This window comes from Ylistrum balloti, unplaced genomic scaffold (assembly GCF_031769215.1).
Source record: "Ylistrum balloti isolate Yb309-2 unplaced genomic scaffold, AGI_CSIRO_Ybal_v1 Utg369836, whole genome shotgun sequence".
NCBI classification, from domain to species: Eukaryota; Metazoa; Mollusca; class Bivalvia; order Pectinida; family Pectinidae; genus Ylistrum; species Ylistrum balloti.
Genome location: NW_026781996.1, coordinates 113,641 through 137,164, shown reverse-complemented (window position 1 = coordinate 137,164; position 23,524 = coordinate 113,641). Strand labels below are relative to the sequence as shown.

Here is a 23,524-nt window from a genome sequence, read left to right as displayed (position 1 = left end):
TCACATCCAGGAGGTGATCTTCACATGAGCGGAACTCAAAGACCGGGCGGTATTTCCCTGGACACCGGTCAATGACGAAAACATCACCGCCTGCACGTACAGCAATACCGCACACACAGAAAGCGTGAGCCGGGGGATTACATGGCGTTACTTTCATTTGTACCTTCAACAAAACATTGAACGAGAATGTAGAAGACCAATATGATGATGTGTATACATTCAGCGTATATTGTTAAAGCTATAGCTATTCTTCTTTGATAGCGTGCTATATCACACATTCTTCCATTTGTGTTCACAATGTATTCATCAAGATTAAATTTGAATTATATATTGCAAGCTCTAATTGTAACGGAAACCGTTGCATAAGTCCCCCAAAACTTCCCCTACTAGCAATATACTAATACTAACTGAAGTAGGAAATAAGCTTATGCTATCCACACTAGATCATGATACCTGACCTTGTAGATCAAAGAGCGGTCATGCATGACTCGGCATGACAGAGGACACAGACAATAGATAGCTGATACACCGAAAGAGTGATCTATCGCCATTAACAATGTCAAAGTATCAACGTTAAAACATTCTTAGCGGCCATGCTTATTGTGCATTAAAAATGATTTCACCGTTGTGTTCATAATACGAGACACAACCAATGATTTAATGTTCATTAAATTTAGAGAACATTTAAAATTCACTTTCTGCGGTCATCATGCATTTTGGAAAATAATGTCTCAAACAAAACTCGACATGGTCATCAATATTCCCACCAAATTTCATTTCAATCGGGCAATTTTTTTTTGTTTTTTTTTTTTTGTTTTTTTTTTTGTTTTTTTGTTTTTTGTTTTTTTTTTGTTTTTTTGCAGTTACAGCTTGTTATATTTTAGTCAATCAATGACTCTCACCGCATTATTCGATATTCATTAAAAAGATAACCAAAACACATCTCTCGTTTTTCGAGAATTGTGTCGGACAAATTGAGACGCAAGAAGAAGAAGATGAAGTAGAAGAAGAAAGCAGGAAGAAAAAGAAAGGGGGTAAAAAGTGCTACCCTTTTTTTAGACTTAATTATAAAAATAGTATGTATCCATTACGTGGTAATCAGAAAAAGGACATTGTTTAAGTCATAGTTTGAAAACGCCGACTACATGTTTATAACATCGACTGTTATTAATATACCTGGACTTTTCTACTAGCGTCATCATTTTCATACAGGATAAAAGTGCCAGCGTTTTGATTTTCAAAGGACCTGAAAAGAAAACAAATTAGTTTTACTGCATAATGATTCATTGATTTAGAATTCATCATCAATACTTTATATCCATATCATACAAATAAATGATAACTTTCTTGTTCTTGTCGATCACTCGGTGATAAACAAAACTGAGGTTATCAGTACAGAAGATAGCGTGCAAAGATTACTACTTATGTCTTTATCATATATACTATTAAATTTACCTGCCATCGAAAGTTTTCATGTGAGGATCACTAACAGCATGACATTCTTTTCCTTTCCAAAGTTGTGTGTTATCGTCCATTATAACCTATGGTAAGTCAGATCCCACACAAATGAATAAAAACAAACATGTTTCACGGTTTTGTTTAGAAACGATACTTCAGATTCATTTGAACATATGCCAAAACATTGAGGATAAAATGCACATGAAAGGTGGGAAGGTGTAAACTTTACACATGGATTTGATATTCTTATAAGTTCAATCGGTAGGACAATTTACGGAATTCGTTTAATAACAGAGCAAACACTTACCCAATGCCTAATCTACACCTTTCATTTGAATAGCATATATCATTTTTGTGACTCGCCTTACATTTGTCGGGCTCTGGCACAATGAAGTGTAGCAGGATGATGCTTCTGAAGAGGGCAGTTAAATTCTTTATTTGACATATTAAATGTGTACTGAATTGTGTGAAATGCTTGCGTTTATTTTGTAAGATTTCTATAGTTCTACTTACGGTAACATCATCGAGAACGACTTCACTCCAGATAGGATTGTAGTTGTTGACAGCTGTACGAAGACTGACTCTATAGCTGTCTGGATGTCCGCTGTACGTCTGATCGTCCAACCAAGCGATGTAGATCTTATGTTCTTGATCCCACTCGTCATGGCGGATATGTGTGCCACATGTCTGGGCCCCAACAGGTAGAACAGCTCCAACACTGCCCCTGTTAGTGAAGTTTGTAAAATGCAGGTATCGGTTCACTTTAATACCCGTTACGATCCTTCATTAATGGCAGTGTTATAATGACCCCACTTTCCAATACCGTATTTGAAATCTTATGGCTAACTTCATTTGACGTAGACGTTTTTGTTAGGTTTTTTATCTGTACAATCAGCTGGTTGCTTTTAAAACAATTATGTAGTAATCATCAAATCTGAAAAAATTGTACCTTCCATGATCTTTTCAGATACTTTGGATACTGTAACTTAATGTTTTTGCATTATAAGTCGCCTGTTCATTCTATTGTTCATAGTCAACGATGTAATTAGTTGATGCGGAAAGCTTAAATGATTTTTCAGTGTCCAATATCCTAATGATTTAATATCAAAAATATATCTGGAAACTAAAGATCTTTAAAGTTTACTTGTAAACGATTGATTTGCCAAATCTGACATCTCGTTTTGGAAACACTTTTATTTTGTAACGTTACACTTTACTTTTGACGACTGAAGAACACGAGAATATAGGTATTTGCACAATGCCATCATGGAATACTCGCAGCTCATTGATATTATGGGAGCTGGTGTTTTACCTGCATTTATACGTTTCTGGAAGAATGAGTTCTACTACCACTTCACATCCATCTTGAAAAAACTTTGGACAGCCAATAGGTACGGTAGGTTTCAAGACAATATACGTCGTTGGTTTATCTCTATACAAGGTGACTGAAGGTGTAGACTGGATAACAATAAAAAATGCAAAATCGATATTGCACAAACATATTTGTTGACAAAAGACAATGAACTGAAACTACTCTTCTCGTCCGTGGTCCTTTTTGTCCGTACGCAATTCTTTCTTATGCTAGTTGTTAATAGATATTGGATGGATCTTTCTGAAAGATGTATACCGTTTAATGATGCTTGAGCGCCTAAACTTGTTCACCGCTATAGTTGCTCTGAAAAGACTGCATCTTTATCATTTATTTCATAAATATAGTACGTACTAATATGCCTGCGTAGAAGGGTTCACTTGTAGGTGACATAAGCCCAAAAGCACCATCTGGTTGTAATCGTGCTCGAACAGAGCAGGCAACCTGTAATGTCAAGTTAATTTGCAACATTTGCTGAAAGATATTTCATATAAAAATATCGGATAGTTGATATGGAACACATGCAATGGAAGTTATCACGAGGAGGGACTCATTTTAGACGAAGGCTATTGTATATCTATTATTGGGCAAGAATGCAGTAAATATCAAACTATTGTGATGCTACATCATACTGCTGTCTCCTCCTTTAAGGACTCCTCAGTGATGCTACATCATACAGCTGTTTCGTCCTTCTAGGACTCATCAGTGATACTACATCATCAACTGTTTCGTCCTTCTAGGACTCGTCAGTGATACTACATCATACTTACATCCGAGATTTTTGATATATTGACGAGAGTTACCTCTTTTTTATTCCGTTACACGATATTCAAACATGGGAAAGAAGTTGTCCGCATTCGACAACTCCTATTGTCAAAACTTAATATTTTTTCTTGTTTTCCTTAGATTAGAATTTTAAACAAATATCTTTTTTCACTTTATTCAATACTTATGATATATTGCAAATAATTGTTTGTATTGTATGTGACAAATGATTCAAATCGATGGTTTCCTACTGTTATATACAATAGTTTCTTTTAGATATGCCCATGCACGATTTGGAAAAAGGAGAAACATTTAAGTAATTCAAAAAGATTTACGTTGACACCAAGCCTTTCCAGTTGACCTGGTCCTTCCTCTAAAACCAATCTGTCTGTGCCCGTCTTGTTAGCCCTCTTGGTCTCGTTGATAGCCTCCCCGTCAATATACCATACAACTTCGTAGACGAGGTCCTCATCCAATAATGTGAAATCGCATACGAATTGTAGGCTTTGCATATTTACGTTAAATAAAGGACTTAGTTTGTCGACGATTGAAACATTCACCACAGGTTTGTGTATGTTATACGTTGGCGGCAAATCTTTCGATAAAAAAACAAACATAACGTTAGCATTTTATGTTACTTGAATGCAATTCGTGTTTAAATAATATTACGACTTACTATGTACATGTATATAGGGATGTTTTTGCAATTTTTGTGAAAATCCTCATAATGTGTATTTTTGCTTATTTCATGTTTTTTGTTATTGCGTTGTCGCAGAAATTTGAAAGAAAATAAATCATATCATCACTTAACTTTATTTGTTTATTTGTACATATATATGCTAATGCATTATAACTGATGCACTCATCAGTGTTAAAAACAGCAGATGAACAAGTTACGTTCCCTATTCACAATCTCAGTCCCATGCCTTGCGATTTCTGCTTTTACCAATTCATACTACAATATCTGGATTGTTTTTCATATGAGCGTACATTTGTACAATTCATTTGGTTTTGACCGGTTAACAGTTTAAACGATAAATCCACTTTGGTTGGGTTTTTTTTAATCGCCGTCTAAAACGAGTGATGAAGTGACGCAACGCGACGTGCATACTATTATTGCAATATTTTTTATTGTCTATAATTGTTGAAAACCAAGACGCCAAAGTAACTTTCGAGTATTGCATAGAGAGACTAGAATGGCAGAATACGATAACAACGTCCTTGTATTTCTAGAAATCACAAGCCCCAAGGCATACTCGTTACTGCGAAAAATCGTAATAGGAGAACGTGTCAATTGCTTAAACAGTGCGGTAAAGAAGAGGAGAAACAGTCAATGGTTATGTGGTCAGGATCAAGAAAATGACGGTAGAGTGTGATTTCGAGCATTCATTGACGAAGAGTTAATAGATCAACTTATATTTGTCTAAAAAAGTGAAACGATTCTAAAGAAGTAATTTTTTTGAGAAAAACCTAACATTACAAGGTGTCATAGAGCACAGACTGTTAAAAATAACAATGAAATTGATACGGGTAGTATGAACTTAACGGGTTGGGGAATAGTCAGTCGAAGGAATCTTTCTAGGGTCAAAAAGACATGAGAGGCTCGATATGGTCTTTTGAAAATTCGATTCCTAGTTTTGTAAGTGAAAGAAAGGTGTTGTCAAGTTGTGCTTCACTAACCGTTTGAATATTCGGCCAGAACTATATAGAGGTGAATTTCTACCAAAAATCGCGGTCCTCTGTAGAGCCTTAATTACACATGAATTCATATATCTTAATTTAGTTTTTTGCTTGAAAGTGAAGGGAAAATAGCATATTATGTAAGGTAGGACAGTTTCAGATTTTACGATCTTAATGTTTTGAGAAAAAAAAAATCCCGAAAAGCGATTTATAGTCAAACCATGGTAAATCCATTAATAGCAAAATGCTACATTTGATATATAGTCCATAATATATGTATGATATTAACATAACTTCTACAGTTCAAACAGAGATTGAACGTATTTTTTCCATATTCACTTTTCATATAATTCAGCTATTTTGCTCTCGGGAGTAAATATATCTGTAAGACACAGACGAAATGGCGGTAGGTACATTCGCATATATTCCAACTGCTTTATTATGCATTATTTTGAATAATTTGTTGTTTTAACTGATTTACATTATCATAAGACATCATTTGGTGTAGGAAAGTCATAACTTACCTGTGACAGTGGTGGTCTCGATGTGTCTATCCCTGCATTCGATGTTCTCTTTACGAACGTAAAGAAAATGATATTATAATTGGCTTATTAGAAACGTTTTAATGCCTTAGATTCCACTGAAATGTTTTGAATTAAGCTTTTCTGCAATATATTCTCTCTCCAGAAGTGATTTATAGTCACATACTTATATTTATTGTACGAATACAGTGGCAGTTGATATTTAATCCTTCGATTCTGTAAGTAGGAATAATTTATGTTGGTCCTGAAAGGAATAAAGTTTTATGTAGATCGATCACAGGAAAGTACAAGACCATGTAAAATAGAAACAATAGCTTGATACTTTCTGATTCGTATTATTATCGTTAGTTTGTCTATTGGTTTCGTCGTTGTATACCTTGTTAGCATTTGAGAACGTGACATTACTTTCTTAATTTGACCAATGTACATGGCGGGTGTCGTCGATGAAACAAAAGACGCTTACTAATCCGGAACACCTGGTCTCAGTTTGAATAATGATTATGTTGCCATGTTGATATGTTATTTTTATTATTGGAAACAAAGCTTGTTGGATCAAAATATTTCATTTAATGTTACCCAAGTTTAGACTCCATTTGTCGATAGATATGGAAACATCACACCGCGAGCAGTTGTCGTCCCTCTTCAGTTCTCCATTAGCCATACACATACCATCTAACAGGCAGTAATCTAGAGACGATCAACAATCGTTTACAAAGTATCAACCAACAAAGAAGTATGAATGAGACATTGTTATTGATATAAACATGCCAGCAACATATGTGTTTATGGGTAAAACAAAAGTGCGTTCTTTTTGAAAAAAATATATTGTGTTTAAGACACACAAATAAACAACACATTCGAAAACATGTATATGAATTGATATAATAAAACTAAATTGAATCTGCATCACACAGCTGTTTCCTCCTTCTCGGGTTCCTTAATGAATTTGATTGCCTAACTCGTTGAAGGTGCTCCACTGCCCCAAAAAATGGTAATAATTTTCAATATTTAATCATTTCAAATCAAGGTTGAGAGTGTATGTATGTGTATTCTTGACCTCACCACTATTTTAGCGAATTGAAATGTGACATGCAGATTAGAGCAAACATCGGAGACGAAAAGTTCACCATCAGTGTCTACTACCTAAGATCTAGAAAATTGTACAAAGCCCCACAAGAGAATTGCAACTTTTAAAATGACAAACTGGATGCAATAGAACCAAATATTAATGGAAAAAGTTATATAAATATGTTGTCCTTCTAAAGCGACCCGTCAGTACCTAAAGTGTTGAAACGTAGGAGGCGACTGAGAAAAATCCAAAACGGTGAAAGCTAATGTCAAGAATGGAAAAAAAAAAAAAATACACAAACTCCTATGTGAAATAAATGTCTGAAAAAGGAGTTTCATTTCAAATACATTAAACCCTTTGGAATGCTTTATAATGTCAGTATTTTACATATTACCATGCTATCCAATGGTATAGATTTAGACAACTATGTGATGAAATAATAAAATAAAACTAGAGCAAAAAATGAATATTAAGGCGGGCGAATCGCGTATGTTTGGATCCATATGGCTTTTCGTGAATTTAGCAATTAAGAAGAACATTATATGGTGCTTACCGAATGAAATTTGCTGGTAGCGGAACATATCGCTTTGAATACTAGACCTTCGTCAATAGTTTAACTCGGTTAAGTGTTTCATTACGGATGAATGAGAATCAATCCAACAAATATAATCTTAAAATTAACGCCAACAATGTAACATAATGATGTCCATACATGTTCTTTGTCACAATTGGTGAATATCTTCAGTACATTTTAAACCAGAGTGACCTTTTCTGCTGTAACAATTAACCTTATTGATATATTGAAATGCAAGGATTTCTGCTGTGACAATTAACATTTTTGACAAATTTTCATACCAGGATTTCTGCTCCACTCATATCTTGATTTAGAATAATTTGTGTTGCATACTGAACACGAGTCCAGAGGATTGACACTGCCTTCCGCAACACAGAGTCCTCCAATAAAGCAAAAGTGTTCCTGAAAGAATAACAGTATGGTGTTTTAGCATATTGTATATTTCATATAACGTAAATCATGAATGGGATGAGACTGGCCTGTCCCCTATTAGTGTTGTGAGTGGCATATGACGTCTGCAGTAAACATACACCATAAACAAAAATGAATCATTTGTTTAAAATGTCAGTCGATCCATGTCTTTTCTATGTATTAAGAAATTGATAGAAATGTCGTAACTTTGCTTGAAATATCATTTATTTATATTCATAAAACGTAACCTCGAGAATTATTTTGCTTGCAGATATGACTTCAGTATTTTAATTTCATACACTGAGTAATATTTACTACCGGATCTCGCACCTATTACTAACAAGTTCCATAAACTCAAAAACCTAGCTTTAATGATTTTGGTCACGATTTTGGTTTTTGCTACATTTTGTTACACCATAATCCAAATATAACTTCCTCCTTTATAGCACCGCTCAAAAACCTGATTTTACAAACGTATTCGTTACGCAAAATTTACGAAATTTAATAAAATGAACGTTTACGTGGTACATGTGACGTCAAAGTGTTATGTCGACGTTTTTCCAACACATATATGGATATGATAAAATTCTTGTTTGATTTGGTTTTGACATTTATCACTTTAATCGACAAAGAGAATATACTGAAATACAACACAAGTTCGTTATTTTTCAAAAATGCACATCTACGTTATGTAACAATCGTGGCATTTCTACGCATTGAAAACATTCAATTGAATGTAAAATTTAACTGTAGTTAATCTACAACTTGTTCTGGCGCAATATGTATATATGCTTTGACCTCAGACAAAGTCGTTCACGTAATTGTATATAGTCGTGCCTCTTTTAAATTAACAAGGAAATTAAAAACGCACTCATATATTAAGGCAGGTTTTACTTTTAAACGATTTGAACGTATTTAAATGAAACTAGAGTTGATGTGTGTACACAGGTCTTATAAGGTGATACCTCCGAGGGATACGAGATACTGAGGACAACACACATTATTGCTTCATTTTAGTTGAAATATGGAATTATGATAAGCCGTGGCCAAAACCATTTAAGAGTAATTTACATACAAGCATCGTTACTGACGGTGATGTACTTTGGTTAACACTTTGACAAAGTCCGTTGTAGATTATTATATCAGATATATTCCCATCGTGGTGACCGTCATTGCTGACCCCAAGTGACCACCTGTAGGCAAACACGTTACTGCACATGAGACGTGAGACGAGCGGTAGCGGACAGAATACTTCCATCAGTGTGTTGAAGTGTCCAGGCGTTGACATCTGCATATAGGATTCCTCTGTACCGTTGATGTATATCTGTAGTAACAAAGTAATTGATATTGTAGAGGTAGAAGGTAATGCTTCACTCATCATAGTAAATTATCTTTTAATATATAATACAACAAACGGCTATTAACCGAAATACAAAAATAACAGAAGCATGACAACTATCAATCAAAATATAAAAATAGCAGAAACATGACAACTATAAATTATGATATAAAAATAGCAGAAACATGACAACTATCAATCAAAATATAGAAATAGCAGAAACATGACAACTGTCAATCAAAATATAGAAATAGCAGAAACATGACAACTATCAATCAAAATATAAAAATAGCAGAAACATGACAAATATCAATCAAAATATAAAATTAGCAGAAACATGACAACTATCAATTAAAATATAAAAATAGCAGAAACATGACAACTATCATTCAAAATATAAAAATAGCAGAAACATGACAACTATCAATCAAAATATAAAAATACATAGTTGTAGGAAATTATCAACTACCAGCATTCATAAAAATTATATAAAGAAAGAGAAAAATGTTTATAAAGGGATTGAAGCACAAGAAAGATAAAACAGTTTCAACCTTATACAGCGTATTATGACACGTCAGAGTCTCGATATCAACAAAAGTATCTCCTTCAACTATCGCCAGATGACACTCGTTGACATCACAAGTGCCGCTGGTGTCGACATTCACGCCGTGTATTTGGGGAGGTACCCGGATGTCTACTGAACAATCAGATGCTCCATAAAATCTGGTGCAAACGCAGGTACCTAAACGGATAAATAAACAACTTAAATACTCAATCAGTTCCGTTGTACGTTATCTGGAATAAATTGCGCTTGTGGTATAATAAAGTCAATTTTGCAATTAGATGACTTTTTCATTATGATCTTGATGAACTTACCATTGTCACAATGTCCATATCCACTACATTCGTTTGGACAGGTTATCGCCTTGATCTGCTGGGCAATGGAAGGTTGGTCAGCCGAATCTTCCTCCTGGTACGTCGTGTTCTGTTTCAGTTCCTTCAGACAGACGGACTTCAGAGATTCCCTAGCAGAGGTAGCCCATACAGTTGTCTGGGTAGCCTTTAAATAATATTACACTATTTTGCATTGTTTCGTTTACCAGCTTCTGTCAAACAAATATATAAATAACTCGTGTTTATTATTACACTTGCAAGCTTATCGGTAATAAGTAGTTTTTGTGTTAGCATGGTAACACTTGTTCATAGTTGTCCTTACAAGAACTACGGAAGAATGGTTGTTGTTCAAAGATCATATATTAATGACATATTAAATCAATTGTGACAAAAAAAAAAAAAAAAAAAGATGACAATTTTCCAGCGTCCAATTTTGCAATATTATAGGACAATTGTACATAAAATCAGTACAATTTGCCTCCTATATTGTGTATCAACAAAAATGGGGTATAACGTATCGACACGTATGAGATAGATCATAAAACTAAAGCAATTAGCAGACACAGATTTCTCATAGAAAGATATGTTAAAGTACAACAAGATACAGAGGTGGGCTACAAGGATTGTTTTTTATCTAAACGATGCCTAAATGTTGATAAAATACTGAAGATATTAAAAACGTAGAGAACAGAACACATTCTTAACGGCCCGTCAACACATCAAAAGTCATTAGGGCCATCAAAAGGTAAAACACAAAGCGATCCAAAAGGAAATAACATTTAACAAACCAAAAGGTAAAAGACCAATGTTAAAATCTTAAATGGGTATGTTAACACAAGAGATTAAAATGGTTAGTCATAATCCATTATAAAGACCAACATCTTTCAGGTAATGTAGGAATTTTACAAATCTCAACAGATTCAAAAAGGGATTTTAGACATGTATTGTTATGATAAAAACATTCTCGAGTAGACAGAAGGTCAATGCAGTCCAGTAAAAATATCTAACGGTGAATGGCTCATCAGATCCTATGGAGTGCAATTTGTTATTGGTATATGTATTCCATTCCTCCTGCCACTGAACTTTTTAAATTTGTTTGATAAATGGTTTAAAATCAATAAGATACAGTTTAAAATAAGAGGTGGTATCGATAACGCTTCCTTTGAGGCACGGTCTGCTTTATCATTGCCTGGTATTCCCATGTGCCCAGGAATTCAGCAAAAAGCAATACGAAAGTTAAAGGCAAGTTCATAATATAGTATTAATGTATTACGAATGAAATATTCTCGATATCTCTATTGCTAAGACTCTATAGAACAGAAAGAGAGTATGAATGGATAACAGCTCTAATTACTTTGTTTTCTTTGAATATATTCAAGGACGAGGTAGATAGCTGGCGCTTCCGCCGAGAATTTTGAGGCGTTGTTCGGTAGCCGGCATCCATAGGTTTCATCTCGCGTAACCATGGCCGCAGCAACCTTATCATTATCTTTTAAATCATCATTATATAAATGTAGAAATGTTTTATATCTTAATTGCAATTTCGAGAAGGATGAACGAAAGGTGTAACTGTCTGTGGCTACACGTGAATGTTGTAACTCGGTAGTGTGGCTGACTAGTCCCTGGGCAAAGAGCATAGACTGTAAACAGGAGTTTATCTCTGTATCTATACGTACGCGAGCCAAACATATTTTAGTACATTGCTCTTTCTTTTGAATTTAAGGAAAATTCGGATATTACATACTTAATTAAATGATAAATACCATCTTACAAATGTATTTATTTTTCAGTCGCATATATTATACTGTTTCAAAACTATCTCCGTTCACTGAAGATTTAAAGCAAAACTACTTTGTTGTAAGATACACATGTAATTTGGCACAGATTTCTAACATTTTTATATTGCTTCACATTGTAGTGCATAATGCTCCACAGTACACTAGACAACTAATTTATAAACAGTATAGTATGTAGCTTCATAATTCAGTAGTCGATAAATTTAGTGTTCAAATGAACCATAGATTAAAACTTCCGCGTCGTTTAGAAGCTTTACAATACTCACTTTTTCAACACGCATATGCGGTAATATCTCGGTTAAGATGGGGATGAGTGTTTACTATAAAATATGTAGATACATTGAAATATGTTTCTGTAGTCAACAAACCAAGTAATCACTTATGGAGTGTACACCAACGTGGAAAAGCTGTGCTTTGACAGGTCAGCAGAGAAATTCTAGTGCTTTGACAAGTCAGCACAATAATTCTGGTGTTGTGACAAGTCAGCAGAAGAATTCTTGTGCTTTCACAAGTCAGCTGAGGAAGTCTGATGCTTCGACAAGTCAGATGAGGAAGTCTGGTGCTTCGACAAGTCAGCTGAGAAATTTCGTACATACATACATACATACATACATACATACATACATACATACATATATATCAAGCTCTGTTTAGATAATTTGCTTCATAGTTGCAACGATTATTTACATAAAACTCTGATTAAATGAAATAAAAATCTTATTTAATCATCATTTTGAATTTGTGCTTAACATAAAAACACGTGACAAGTATTTTAGTGCACATTTTCAGGAATGAATCAAGCTTATAAACATAATTAAAGCTACAAACCATGATATCAAGGACACACGAGTCGATAGAATTGGCCGGATCTGTTGCTGGAACCTTATTGGCACAAGTATTGAATGATGTCGATCCTTTGAGAAATTTCTCACAGTAGTTTGTGGCTGTTGTCACATTCCATTGCTGTTGTAAAGGCATCGCCTACGACAAGTAAAGGAACAGGTAAAACATCGGTTGTTTGATTATTGCAAACACATACATTTGTATGGGTCAGAATGAAGACAGGTAGTTGAGACATAATTATCTTATATAAAATGAAACGTTTACCTTAACATTTAATTTCGCACTATAAATGTGACTAAAAAAGCAATACAAAAATGTTAATTAAACAATACATAATTAAAGTTCAGGGGATTGTATAATTATATAGGAATATACAATTAAACAAGGTATTGCAGTCCTCTAGCAGCAGAACGTCTTTGTTTGAACGTATTATTGAAATTGCTTACACTGGCAAGTGGAGCAGTTGATGTTGGCACAAGATCGATTGGTAGTAACGACCTTGACCTCCTGTTCCGACATCGGTTCTGTTTTACTACGGGAGATTCGTCATCCCTAACACACGTTGCTATAGCATCATGTGTACATGAAATGTTGCGTGACGGTCCATTACACGTACAGAACTGTGTGTTCTCTGTTCTGTTCCAGATTGTCAAATTTTCAAGAGCGCCAGCAGACATCGTAATGAGATTTTCATCTTGATTAGTAACTCTACGAAATATAGAAGTATCAATTGTTCACACTGTCATAATGATTCGAGGGTTACTGTACAGTTCTCATACTTTAATAACTTCAAACATCAAGTCTGACATTTAATAATGTTATGAAAATGAATAAAGTATTTCCGGAAACGTTTTGATTTTACTTTTCAACCTTAAAATGACCAATTACTTAGTTATCTATAGCACATGCAACTATTTGGATGGTGCTACTAATTAGTGCAGCAAATCAGTTGATGATGGGGAAAAAATTCATTTTTTCACTTTTGGAATGCATCAAAATGGAGCCATTACCGCCATGAAGTGGCAAAAATATTGTTATCTCCAGTAATTTGTCCATCAGGTGTGGAAAAGTCGTCGTCCGTTCGTCCGTTTAGAGTTCCACATAAACCACGTGTATGGAAAACATCGGCCGCGGACGGATACATATGTAAGTCCATCACGTCTTTACCAGTGTAATGCCACAAGTGAACATTCAGGTAGGTACCACTAGGTAGGTATATCTAAGAATAAATCAATACTGTGGTTAGTATAAATGACGGGTTAATCCGATAAGGGTAACGAGTCTCGTTGGATACATATTACAACATTATTGATATTAGATGATAGAGGAGTGATACCAACAACATCAACCGTAGAGAAACGTATCTAGAATACTAAGTACAAACTAAATATTTCTATTTTATATAACATATGTTCTCTTTGGCTACACTATGATGAAGGAACGCCTGTTTTGATCATCGAACAAATTCGATTTGGATTTTTTCTAATATAGGCTACAGGTATTTATTCGTCAATCGATGCTTTCTTTTAAGTATTTTGTGTTGTCTGAATAAAAGGGGCATATCGACTTAAAAACTGACAAAGAATCATGTCCGCACACTCAATATTACTCCTCTGTTATAGACATTTAATTAAACATTAGATATTTATATTAACGATTGTTGGATTTTTAAAATTAAAATATAGGTACGCAATGTCTTTAATTAAAAAATTGGAAGATTTATGACAGTACTTTGTAAACATTGTCGTTGATTTTCCTGACATCTAATAAGTAATCTTCACAGGAGCGAAATTGAAATACGGGACGATATATTCCCGGGCAGCGGTCAATGACGAAAACATCTCCTCCTGCCCGTACAGCAATGGCGCATACACAATACACGTGGGCCGGGGGGTTACAGGGAGTCACCTTCATTTGCACCTACACACACGCAAAATATATATTAGATAAACATTTATATGAACATTGTTTTGTTGTGGTTCCATTTGTACAGATGAGCTAGGACTCGAACCAATAACATGTCAGTTACCTGGACCTTTCTGCTAGGGTCATCATTTTCATACAAGATAAATGTTCCATCGTTCTGATTCTCATAGTTCCTGAAAAAAAAATAGTTTCAAAAAGTTAATACAATGCAACTTTAAGACGCCAACTTTCATTTATGTGTACAATCTCTTTCTTCTTTTATTTCCCTTCATTTTTTCACAATTATATAAAATGAATACGTCATGATTAGTAACCAACATTAACGTGTATTTAATCATGTCATCAGTGAAATGACTAGAAAAGTACCTTCCATCAAACGTTTTCATGTGAGGGTCACATATAGCATGACATTCCTTTCCCTTCCAAACCTTTGTATTATCTTCCATCAGAACCTAGAAGAAATATTTAAACTCAAAAAGTGCTAAAAAATAGTAGACAGTTTATACAAGTATAGTTTCAACAAAACCGCTTTAAAAGAGTTTTACATCATCATTTTTTTATTTTAATTCTTTCGTTTAGATATTCGTGTCCAGTGTGTAGAGATCCTTTATAAGATATAGTTATTGTATGGGTGTGTCAAGGAGAGGGGGATTGGGTTGGGGGTTTGGTTATCAAACAATGTCCATACGCATTGTAGGAATGTATTTTAGATCTACCGTATTGATCGTCATGTAATTTAACATGTATTCTACATGGCCATGGGCACCAAGATGGTGCCATCATATGTTCGCATATTTATTGGCCGCCTTGAAAGGCAAGGCTACTTGCAGCAGTCTACTCAAAACCACTCAGCTGGTTAATATCCATTGATGATATTGAGATCAAGTGGACACCCGTCCGGTAATCTCTTGAGAAATTCATTTATTTTGCGAACGAGTTCCACAGAACTCCAGAGTTTAACTGCGTTTTGTTGGGCATTTGTTGCATACGCACCAATGAAGCTATACTCACGGATATATTCAATAAAACCACGGACACTCACCATTCGCTTCTCTAGAGTTCACCCACCTCATACAATAATGTCTCTAACATAGGGGATATGAAGCAGTTCTGATCGACCGCGAAATCGCAAGAATTAAGTCCAGTTTAGGGCTAATACACTTGAATGCAAAGACCTACTGAAACTGGAAGAGTACCTTGTGTGGTAACCTTTCACCCAAGCATGCCACCATTGTCAACGATCTTCCGCAATCACTGACAAACCCTGCTGTTGTTCAATAACACCCAGAACATTTTCACAATATCACCCTGAATCACCAAATATAGCTTATCGCATGCTGAAAAAATATCGAAGACCTGAATGTAAGCTGTGAGCTACCTACAACTTCTACTACTGTCATTGGTTGTTACAAGACATCAACAGTAAGATATGCAAGATTTTGTCTCTACTCCCTACTCTCACAGCACCAGTTAATTCAAACAGGAGTCAACGGAGAGAACAACCACATCCCACAGTACTGCACATCGGCCAATTTAATATGCTTGATCACTTGTGCCAAGTAATGTACGCAGTATGTAGGAGAGAGCAAAACAATACTTAATATTGGGATCAACAACCACCGGTATTCCATTCAGCTGATACGCCCGGAATGTAGCAAGACAGTTCAGCATTCCAAGCCATACGTGACATGACATACAGGTGGTACCCAAGGACCACTACAGGAGTTGGAGCGACCAGCAACACCCCGGTAAGGACCAACTTGATCAAGCAGTTTTAAACCTGCTCTTCTCCCGACATGGATGAGAGATGCTCTATACATGGTTTATCAAATGGGTGCAGTAGACATACCTTGTAGTCGTTATAGTCTACTCCACACATGTAACTCCTATGAATGTGCCATACAGGGATTTTTTTAACTGGATAATTATCTATTTTGCCCTTACCATTTTCAAAATTGCAATTCTTATGCAGTGTTTCAACCTCTATATTCGTCATATTTAGAATTACCTCCGACTTTGAACTTTACCTAGGAAGAAGAAAATAAAGTTTTTTAGGGCGAGTTTTCGGGTCGAGTTGACTGATCATGGGATTATTCGAGCATAATGCGAATGTTTTTTTTATATACATCTTGTGCATTTAATTGGTGATTCTTATCAAAGATATTTGTATGCTTATTATACATACATCTATTCAACTCTTTACAATACAAATTCTGATCTTTAATCACTGATTCTTCTTCAAGAACAGGACACAGGTTGACAGACAACCGTTTTTCTCGGAGTTTTACCCTGGAAACTGCAATCGCACATATACGCTCAGTGGATATCACACATTGTACACCAAGAGTTAATGTTAATTTGCCATCTTGGAAACATTAGCTTATAATGGGCCTTGGTCACACTACATCACCGTTCGTGTTATAGTTTGCAACTTTTAAATTCTGTGTATGTTATGTAACTTATAAAATGATATTTTGTGTCTTGATAAAGGTGCAGAATGCCTCAAAATTTGACAATTCTCTTGTCCCTACTTTCATTATTTCTTCATTGATCATATATATGATTGATACATATACACGTTAAATTGATCAATAAATCGGTATTCTCGACATCCGTCTATTTGTTACACGACAGAGTGTGCAGAAACGTAAAAACAATTTTAGATGAGCTAGTTCAACCATATCTAGATGTGTGACTACAACTGATTTATATTGTAAGGTTACAAAGGCACAATACAGGATGTCAAACTATGACGACTAAAACAATATTTAAAAGCCCAGAATTATATGATGAATGTAATAAAACATGATATAACAAAAACTATCATATCCCGTCAACAAAAACGAAAAAAAAAATGTTGAAAAAATGATTGCATTTGTTTCAATTTTTTAACCCAAGAACTTTTAATATGAACTCCTTTATAAAAAAAACAGACTCTGTTGTGGTAGTATTAGAAACGTTATATATAAACACAATTCTACATAATAGAAAACAACCTAAAACTAAAAACAAATATTGGCATTTACTAGATTTGATAGTTCTAGTTTTAGTTCTCATGTAATACATCTATGCCTTGTAAAAATTATATGATACCTAAATACAGTAATTTTGTTTATAAGATTGGATGAAAAGTTCACAATTAAATTTAATGAATTTTCATATCAAAGAATATGCATTATGCTACAGTTTCGTTCGGTGGTGATTTTTCTATTTGCCAAGTATACTGTAGGTATCAATCCCAGTATATGTATGACCGTACATAGACAGCAAACGAAAACAGATTCATTACAAAATCTACATGTAAATTAACAAGTTCATAATTGTGCTGGCGACATATTTAATGTATTACATTTGCATCAGTAATATTCATCAAATACGTAGTTGTTAAAAGAGAAGATCAGCAAAGAAAATGTATTGAAACTTGATAACTTGTGACGCCACGTAAAATATACAAATCAAGACTTGTGTAAAAAATAAGTGTTTCAACCTGATTCAGGCGATAATACCTATCGTTGATACTGTCCGTTTTTCATAACATTCAATCTTCCTAGAAATCTATCTCATCCTGTACTATTGGTTTCTGTTCACTGTGCCCTTGCTTATCATCCTGGTTTTGCGTATTTCATTCATTTGCATCCGAGCCCGCACAACACGTTAAAATGTTGAAAATTTATAATTATTTTTTTACTAAATTTGATAGATCTTTGAAATCACTCAACGATATCTTTCTATTTACTACGTTCTATTTGTACTTACGGTAACGTCATTGAGAACGACTTCACTCCAGATAGGATTGTAGTTATTGATAGCTGTACGAAGACTGATTCTATAGCTGTCTGGATGTCCGCTGTACGTCTGATCGTCCAACCAAGCGATGTAGATATTATGTTCTTGATCCCACTCATCATGGCGGATGTGTGTGCCACAGGTCTGGGCCCCAACAGGTAGAACTGCTCCAACGCTGCCCCTGTAATGTTTTTAAAAATGAACATTTCTTCTTACATTTACGATAAAAAAATCTATAAAGTATTACCCATACATGTAAGATGCAAATAACTTTTGTTTTGTCATAGACGTACTTGAACAAATTAATAGCATGGCCTAGCATTAGCTCCATCGTGCACCTCACTCGAAATCGATAAAACGGATTCAAACTGTAAATGTTGTAAATGCCAGAAGATCAGTGTTCCGGAAATAATTAATAAGATCTCATGTTCTCTAAATGTAGTTTTAGTATCAATGTGGCATCATATTGACCCTAGGAAATATCAATGAAAGTAGAACATTTCTCACATCAGCTCTTACTATGCTCACATCTATTTTTTCTCTTGTACCTAACTTTGATTTGTGTTGCTACATCCTAATCGTAAATTCACGTATTGGTCTTGTGGAAAATACCTATGTTGATCTTACCTACACTTGTACGTCTCAGGAATGATCAATTCTACCACCACTTCGCAGCCATCTTGAAACAATGTCGGGCAGCCAATGGGTACTGTGGGTTTAACTACAATATGTGCCTTCGGAGTTTCTCTATGCAAGGTTACTGAAGGTGTAGACTGCATAAAACACAATAGTCATAAATTATCGATATACAACAATCTATCTTCTATTTTCAGGTGCAAAGGGTGATTTGTCGAGAAACTGTAAATACATGAAGTCGCAAGCAGATAGAAATATCGTCAGTTTGGTTAATAAGTCATCGTATTCGTCGGAAAACAGGTCTATAAATGTTTTCACTATTTTCACTATTCTGCGGTACATAAACGTTGTCGCGAAAGTTTACTCCCTGAAATAATGTGACGGGAGTGTATAAGACGTCATTTTACATCCAAATCGCGAATATTTCATTCATTAATATACCAATCGGTCGGTTTAAAATAAAATCACGAAAATTTTGAACCGAGTAAACTACCATCTATACAGCATTATTTTCACACTTAAAATTAATATTTCCTGTCCTTGGATTAATTCTAAAGAAAGTAAAAAAAAAAATAAAAGAAAAAAAAATAAGAAAAAACTTAAAACCTGAAATAAAAGCGATAAACAATATAACTTTTGCATGTATTCAAATATATTTTCTGAACTTATTTAATGCATATATATTCAGCTATGAAATTTTTGATGATTTATAACATGCATTGACAAACATACTGCTGTGTAGTATCTGTAGATTCATTATCAATTCCAATCCTATACACTTCAAGACGTAGGGACTGCATACCTCGATTCCTGCATAAAATGGATCGCTTATTGGAGACAATTGTCCAGGCATTTCATCCGATGTCAATCGGGCTCTTACAGCACAAGCCACCTGCAACAGATACTGACGGTATGCATAGAGGTATAGAAAACAGAAGTTTGTTCTTCTAATTACATGTATGGACGATAAATCTAGCAAAAAGCTCTATGTTCGACGACGCATGAAAATCCAAACGGCAATGCCTTCATCGACTGTCTTATCTTTATCTCTGAATTCAGAAATAAACATACGTGCAAACAATATCCATGATCATTAACTTTGTAATTATGACATCCATTACAAAGAAATATACAAGAATCGTCATTGTATACAATTTTACAAGTAAATATTAGAATTCGAGAAAAGGCGTAGAATGTCGAATTAGTTATACGTAATTCAAACGTTGGCTTCGATATATGTATAGTTGACAGAAAAACTGTTGTAAACTTTTCGAAAATACGAGATGCTATTTACATTCACACCGAGTCGCTCCAGTTGACCATGTCCTTCTTCTAAAACCAATTGGTCCATGTCTGTTTTGTTTGCAGTCTTGGTTTCATTGATAGCCTGTCCGTCTATATACCATATGACCTCATACTGAACGTCCTCGTTTAACAGTGTGAAATCACAGATGAATTGTAAACTCTGCACATTGATGTTGAACACAGGACTTAGCATGTCGACGAGTGAAACATTCACGACAGGTTTAGGGATTCCAAGCTTTGGCGGCAAGGCTTTAAAACAAATTAGAGAAATTTGTCAATTTTCTTCACTATATATGTTGGTACATTCCACAGTCGAACATCGCATGACGACATTTCAATAAAATTGACACATAACGTTGACTTTTCTACCATATTGTTGTAAATAATGTATCGATATGGGCATTATAACGAGGATGGCGATAACATCATGGTTCTATAACTAATAACAAATAACTTATAATGATTAGTGGATACATATTCATCATTTATTGATTAAAAATCAGCACATGTTTCAATCATAAATGACAACAGTTGTTTATAACACAAAAAGGAACATTGATCCCTTTGACTCAATGAAAACATTGCAGGTAGGACATCAGAAAAGCCTGGTCACATTAAAGAAAAATTGCATAGAGATGTAGGTCCTTGTGAAATATGCGAGAAATAGCGGAGTGCGAGGGTAGTGAACATGTTTAGGGAGTTTCATAGGAATTCATTCTCAAGGATAAGTTGGCGGTATGCTAGCTTGGTAGTTATTGATAAAGACAGCACTGTACTTACATTTGCTTGGGTACACTAAAAGGTAAAACAAGCAAAAGTTTGATTGATTAGGTTCAATACCTCTTATAGTAGAAACTGATTATTGAAATTATACTGACGTCTGTTGTCAGACACTTTTCTCAAGGAGCAGAAAATAAAACATGGGAACGGTGATTATATGATTAAAAACATGATGATTGGTCATTATTATGAACAATGAAGAATACTATCACTATAAGTACATGTATAAATGAAACTCACATGAAAACTCACCACGGTTGATGATATGGTTCATTCAGTTAAACTTTACAAGGTAAAATAGGTTTTTGAGGCAGAAAAGAAATAAAGAAAAAAGTAAACCACTCCAGGTTCGGATGAAGTCTTATATTACGGTGAACTTTTCTATACGCCTCTTCATTAATTTTAAAGATAAACAAGTGATTTCATTTTTTCAAAATTTATTCTATAGTTGCTTTTTTCTTCTATCGATTAAAGAAATATTGATTTTAAAAAAAATCTTTGACACCTACCAGTCCCAAATTTTATTACTTACCATATATGAAAAGAAGCGTATTATATATATATCAGAATTAATTTGTGAAGCTTATTATCTATTTCATCTTTTAGAGCTAGTTGGTGAAGCTTATTATTTATTATATCTTTCAGAACTAGTTTGTGAAGCATTTTATCTATTTTGTCAATTAGAATCATTTTGTATTTTCACTGATATCACTGAGATAAATATATATCTAAGAATTTTTGTATTGCTCTGTATTTTCGGGTTTGTGAACAAGTTTCATGAGGTACGTTATGATCTTTTGGCCCGAACTGAATCAAGATAGAAGAAGGAAAATACGTGGTCAGGCCGATGATCCCCACCCCAACCCCACACCCAATGCCCACCCTGTCCCCACTCAATCCCCATCCTCACTCTCATTCCCGCTCTCATCTCAACCTTTTTCATGTTCGACCGGGAAACCGAGTCCCGGTCGTCTAGGTGAGCGGCAAATATTTCGCCATACCACCACTTAATCAGTTATGTTAAAACGAAGTATTCGGAGACGAGTTTAAAGCACAGAAAAGAGTGGACCTTGAAGAAAATAACGCACCCATCCTTAATTGATCATACGTCATCCTACTGCTTTTGTACTGTTTGGAAAGAATTTTGGAAGTTCACTCATATGGACAAAATAAGCATGCAAGCATACAACCAAACGATATAAACAGATGTGTATAGTTTAATCGAATACTTACAAAAACAATATGCTGACGAAGTGCTGGCCGGTCTCTGAAGAAAATAAACAGAATAATGTCCACACATCTTTATCCGGATGTTCATTGGTTGGCGACAAACACTGCCAAAACCAACAGTACAGGCGATCCTTTCCACGATCCCGTCCTGGGCGTTAGGTAAACTTCCTGAAACCATGCATAAGTTGATCTAACCAATGTTAATCTATTTCACTAAGTTACTGTTTGCCCATTAAATATTACATACTTAAGCGTTAAAGAAATATTCACAACGTCGGATAGATTTGATACTTGTGCAGCCATAGGAAATATTTCATATTGTTAAGAGAAAACTTTTGATCTGAACTTAAAAATTAAATAACTATTTCCATACATTTAACTACAAACGTATTTCTGTCAGATCATCATTTATTTATTTAAACAACATGTATAGGTTCACTGCGATGTAAATATTCAATATTCTACAATAATGTCCGTCATGGTCATTTTCAACCTATCTTCCTATGCAATAGCTTGATGTACATTACATGTACAGGAAAATAAGTTAAATGGAGTTATACATGTTAAAATATATCTCATTATAAAATAATTCTTGTAAACGTAGTATCGAATTTAATTACCGTTTAAATAGATTGGAAATACCGTTCCACAAGTCTTTAGTTCCTGTATAAGAGACACGTTGTTGAGCATGTGTTGAGATTGTACCTTGAACCAGTCCCCTGTGGCAGGGATGTTGTAGTGGTCATCAATGATGTGGCCACTTTGACCAAGCGTAGAATTGATACCCCGTTGGTCCATGTCGGGTAGAATACGTTGCGTCTCGCATGGTTCAAATAAAAAGGCTAAATTTAGATTGGAAAAGGAATTAATTGCTTTAAGATTATTTTCTTTGCTAATGATGTACGAGAACATCTAAACACGTTTGAAAAAAGAAAATCTGACACAAATTCTTAAAGAATATACGAAATGATAAATAAATAATTGTTTACCAATATTAATGACAATGCTTGTGTTACAAGTGCCGTAGGTGTTTGAAGTAGATATCTGGTGTTCTCAATGATTTTCAATTATACTGTACACCGCTGCTGCCATTTTTATACAATACAATATAGAAGCAGCGC

The 23,524-nt window shown here is 34.6% G+C and overlaps 1 protein-coding gene across 1 annotated transcript; it reads right to left on the bottom strand.

The window, feature by feature from the left end:
* LOC132545264 (von Willebrand factor D and EGF domain-containing protein-like) lies at nt 1-23,201 on the bottom strand. The gene is given in 24 exon segments (XM_060208937.1): nt 1-135; nt 137-163; nt 1,177-1,246; nt 1,456-1,541; nt 1,972-2,182; nt 2,771-2,916; nt 3,182-3,271; nt 3,928-4,187; nt 7,739-7,859; nt 8,944-9,192; nt 9,759-9,949; nt 10,084-10,267; nt 12,726-12,878; nt 13,187-13,448; nt 13,751-13,959; nt 14,472-14,660; nt 14,770-14,839; nt 15,033-15,118; nt 18,423-18,633; nt 19,080-19,225; nt 19,891-19,980; nt 20,383-20,642; nt 22,407-22,571; nt 23,024-23,201. Coding segments are annotated over 24 exon segments (3,789 nt in total).
* Between the last annotated feature and the right edge of the window lie 323 nt (nt 23,202-23,524).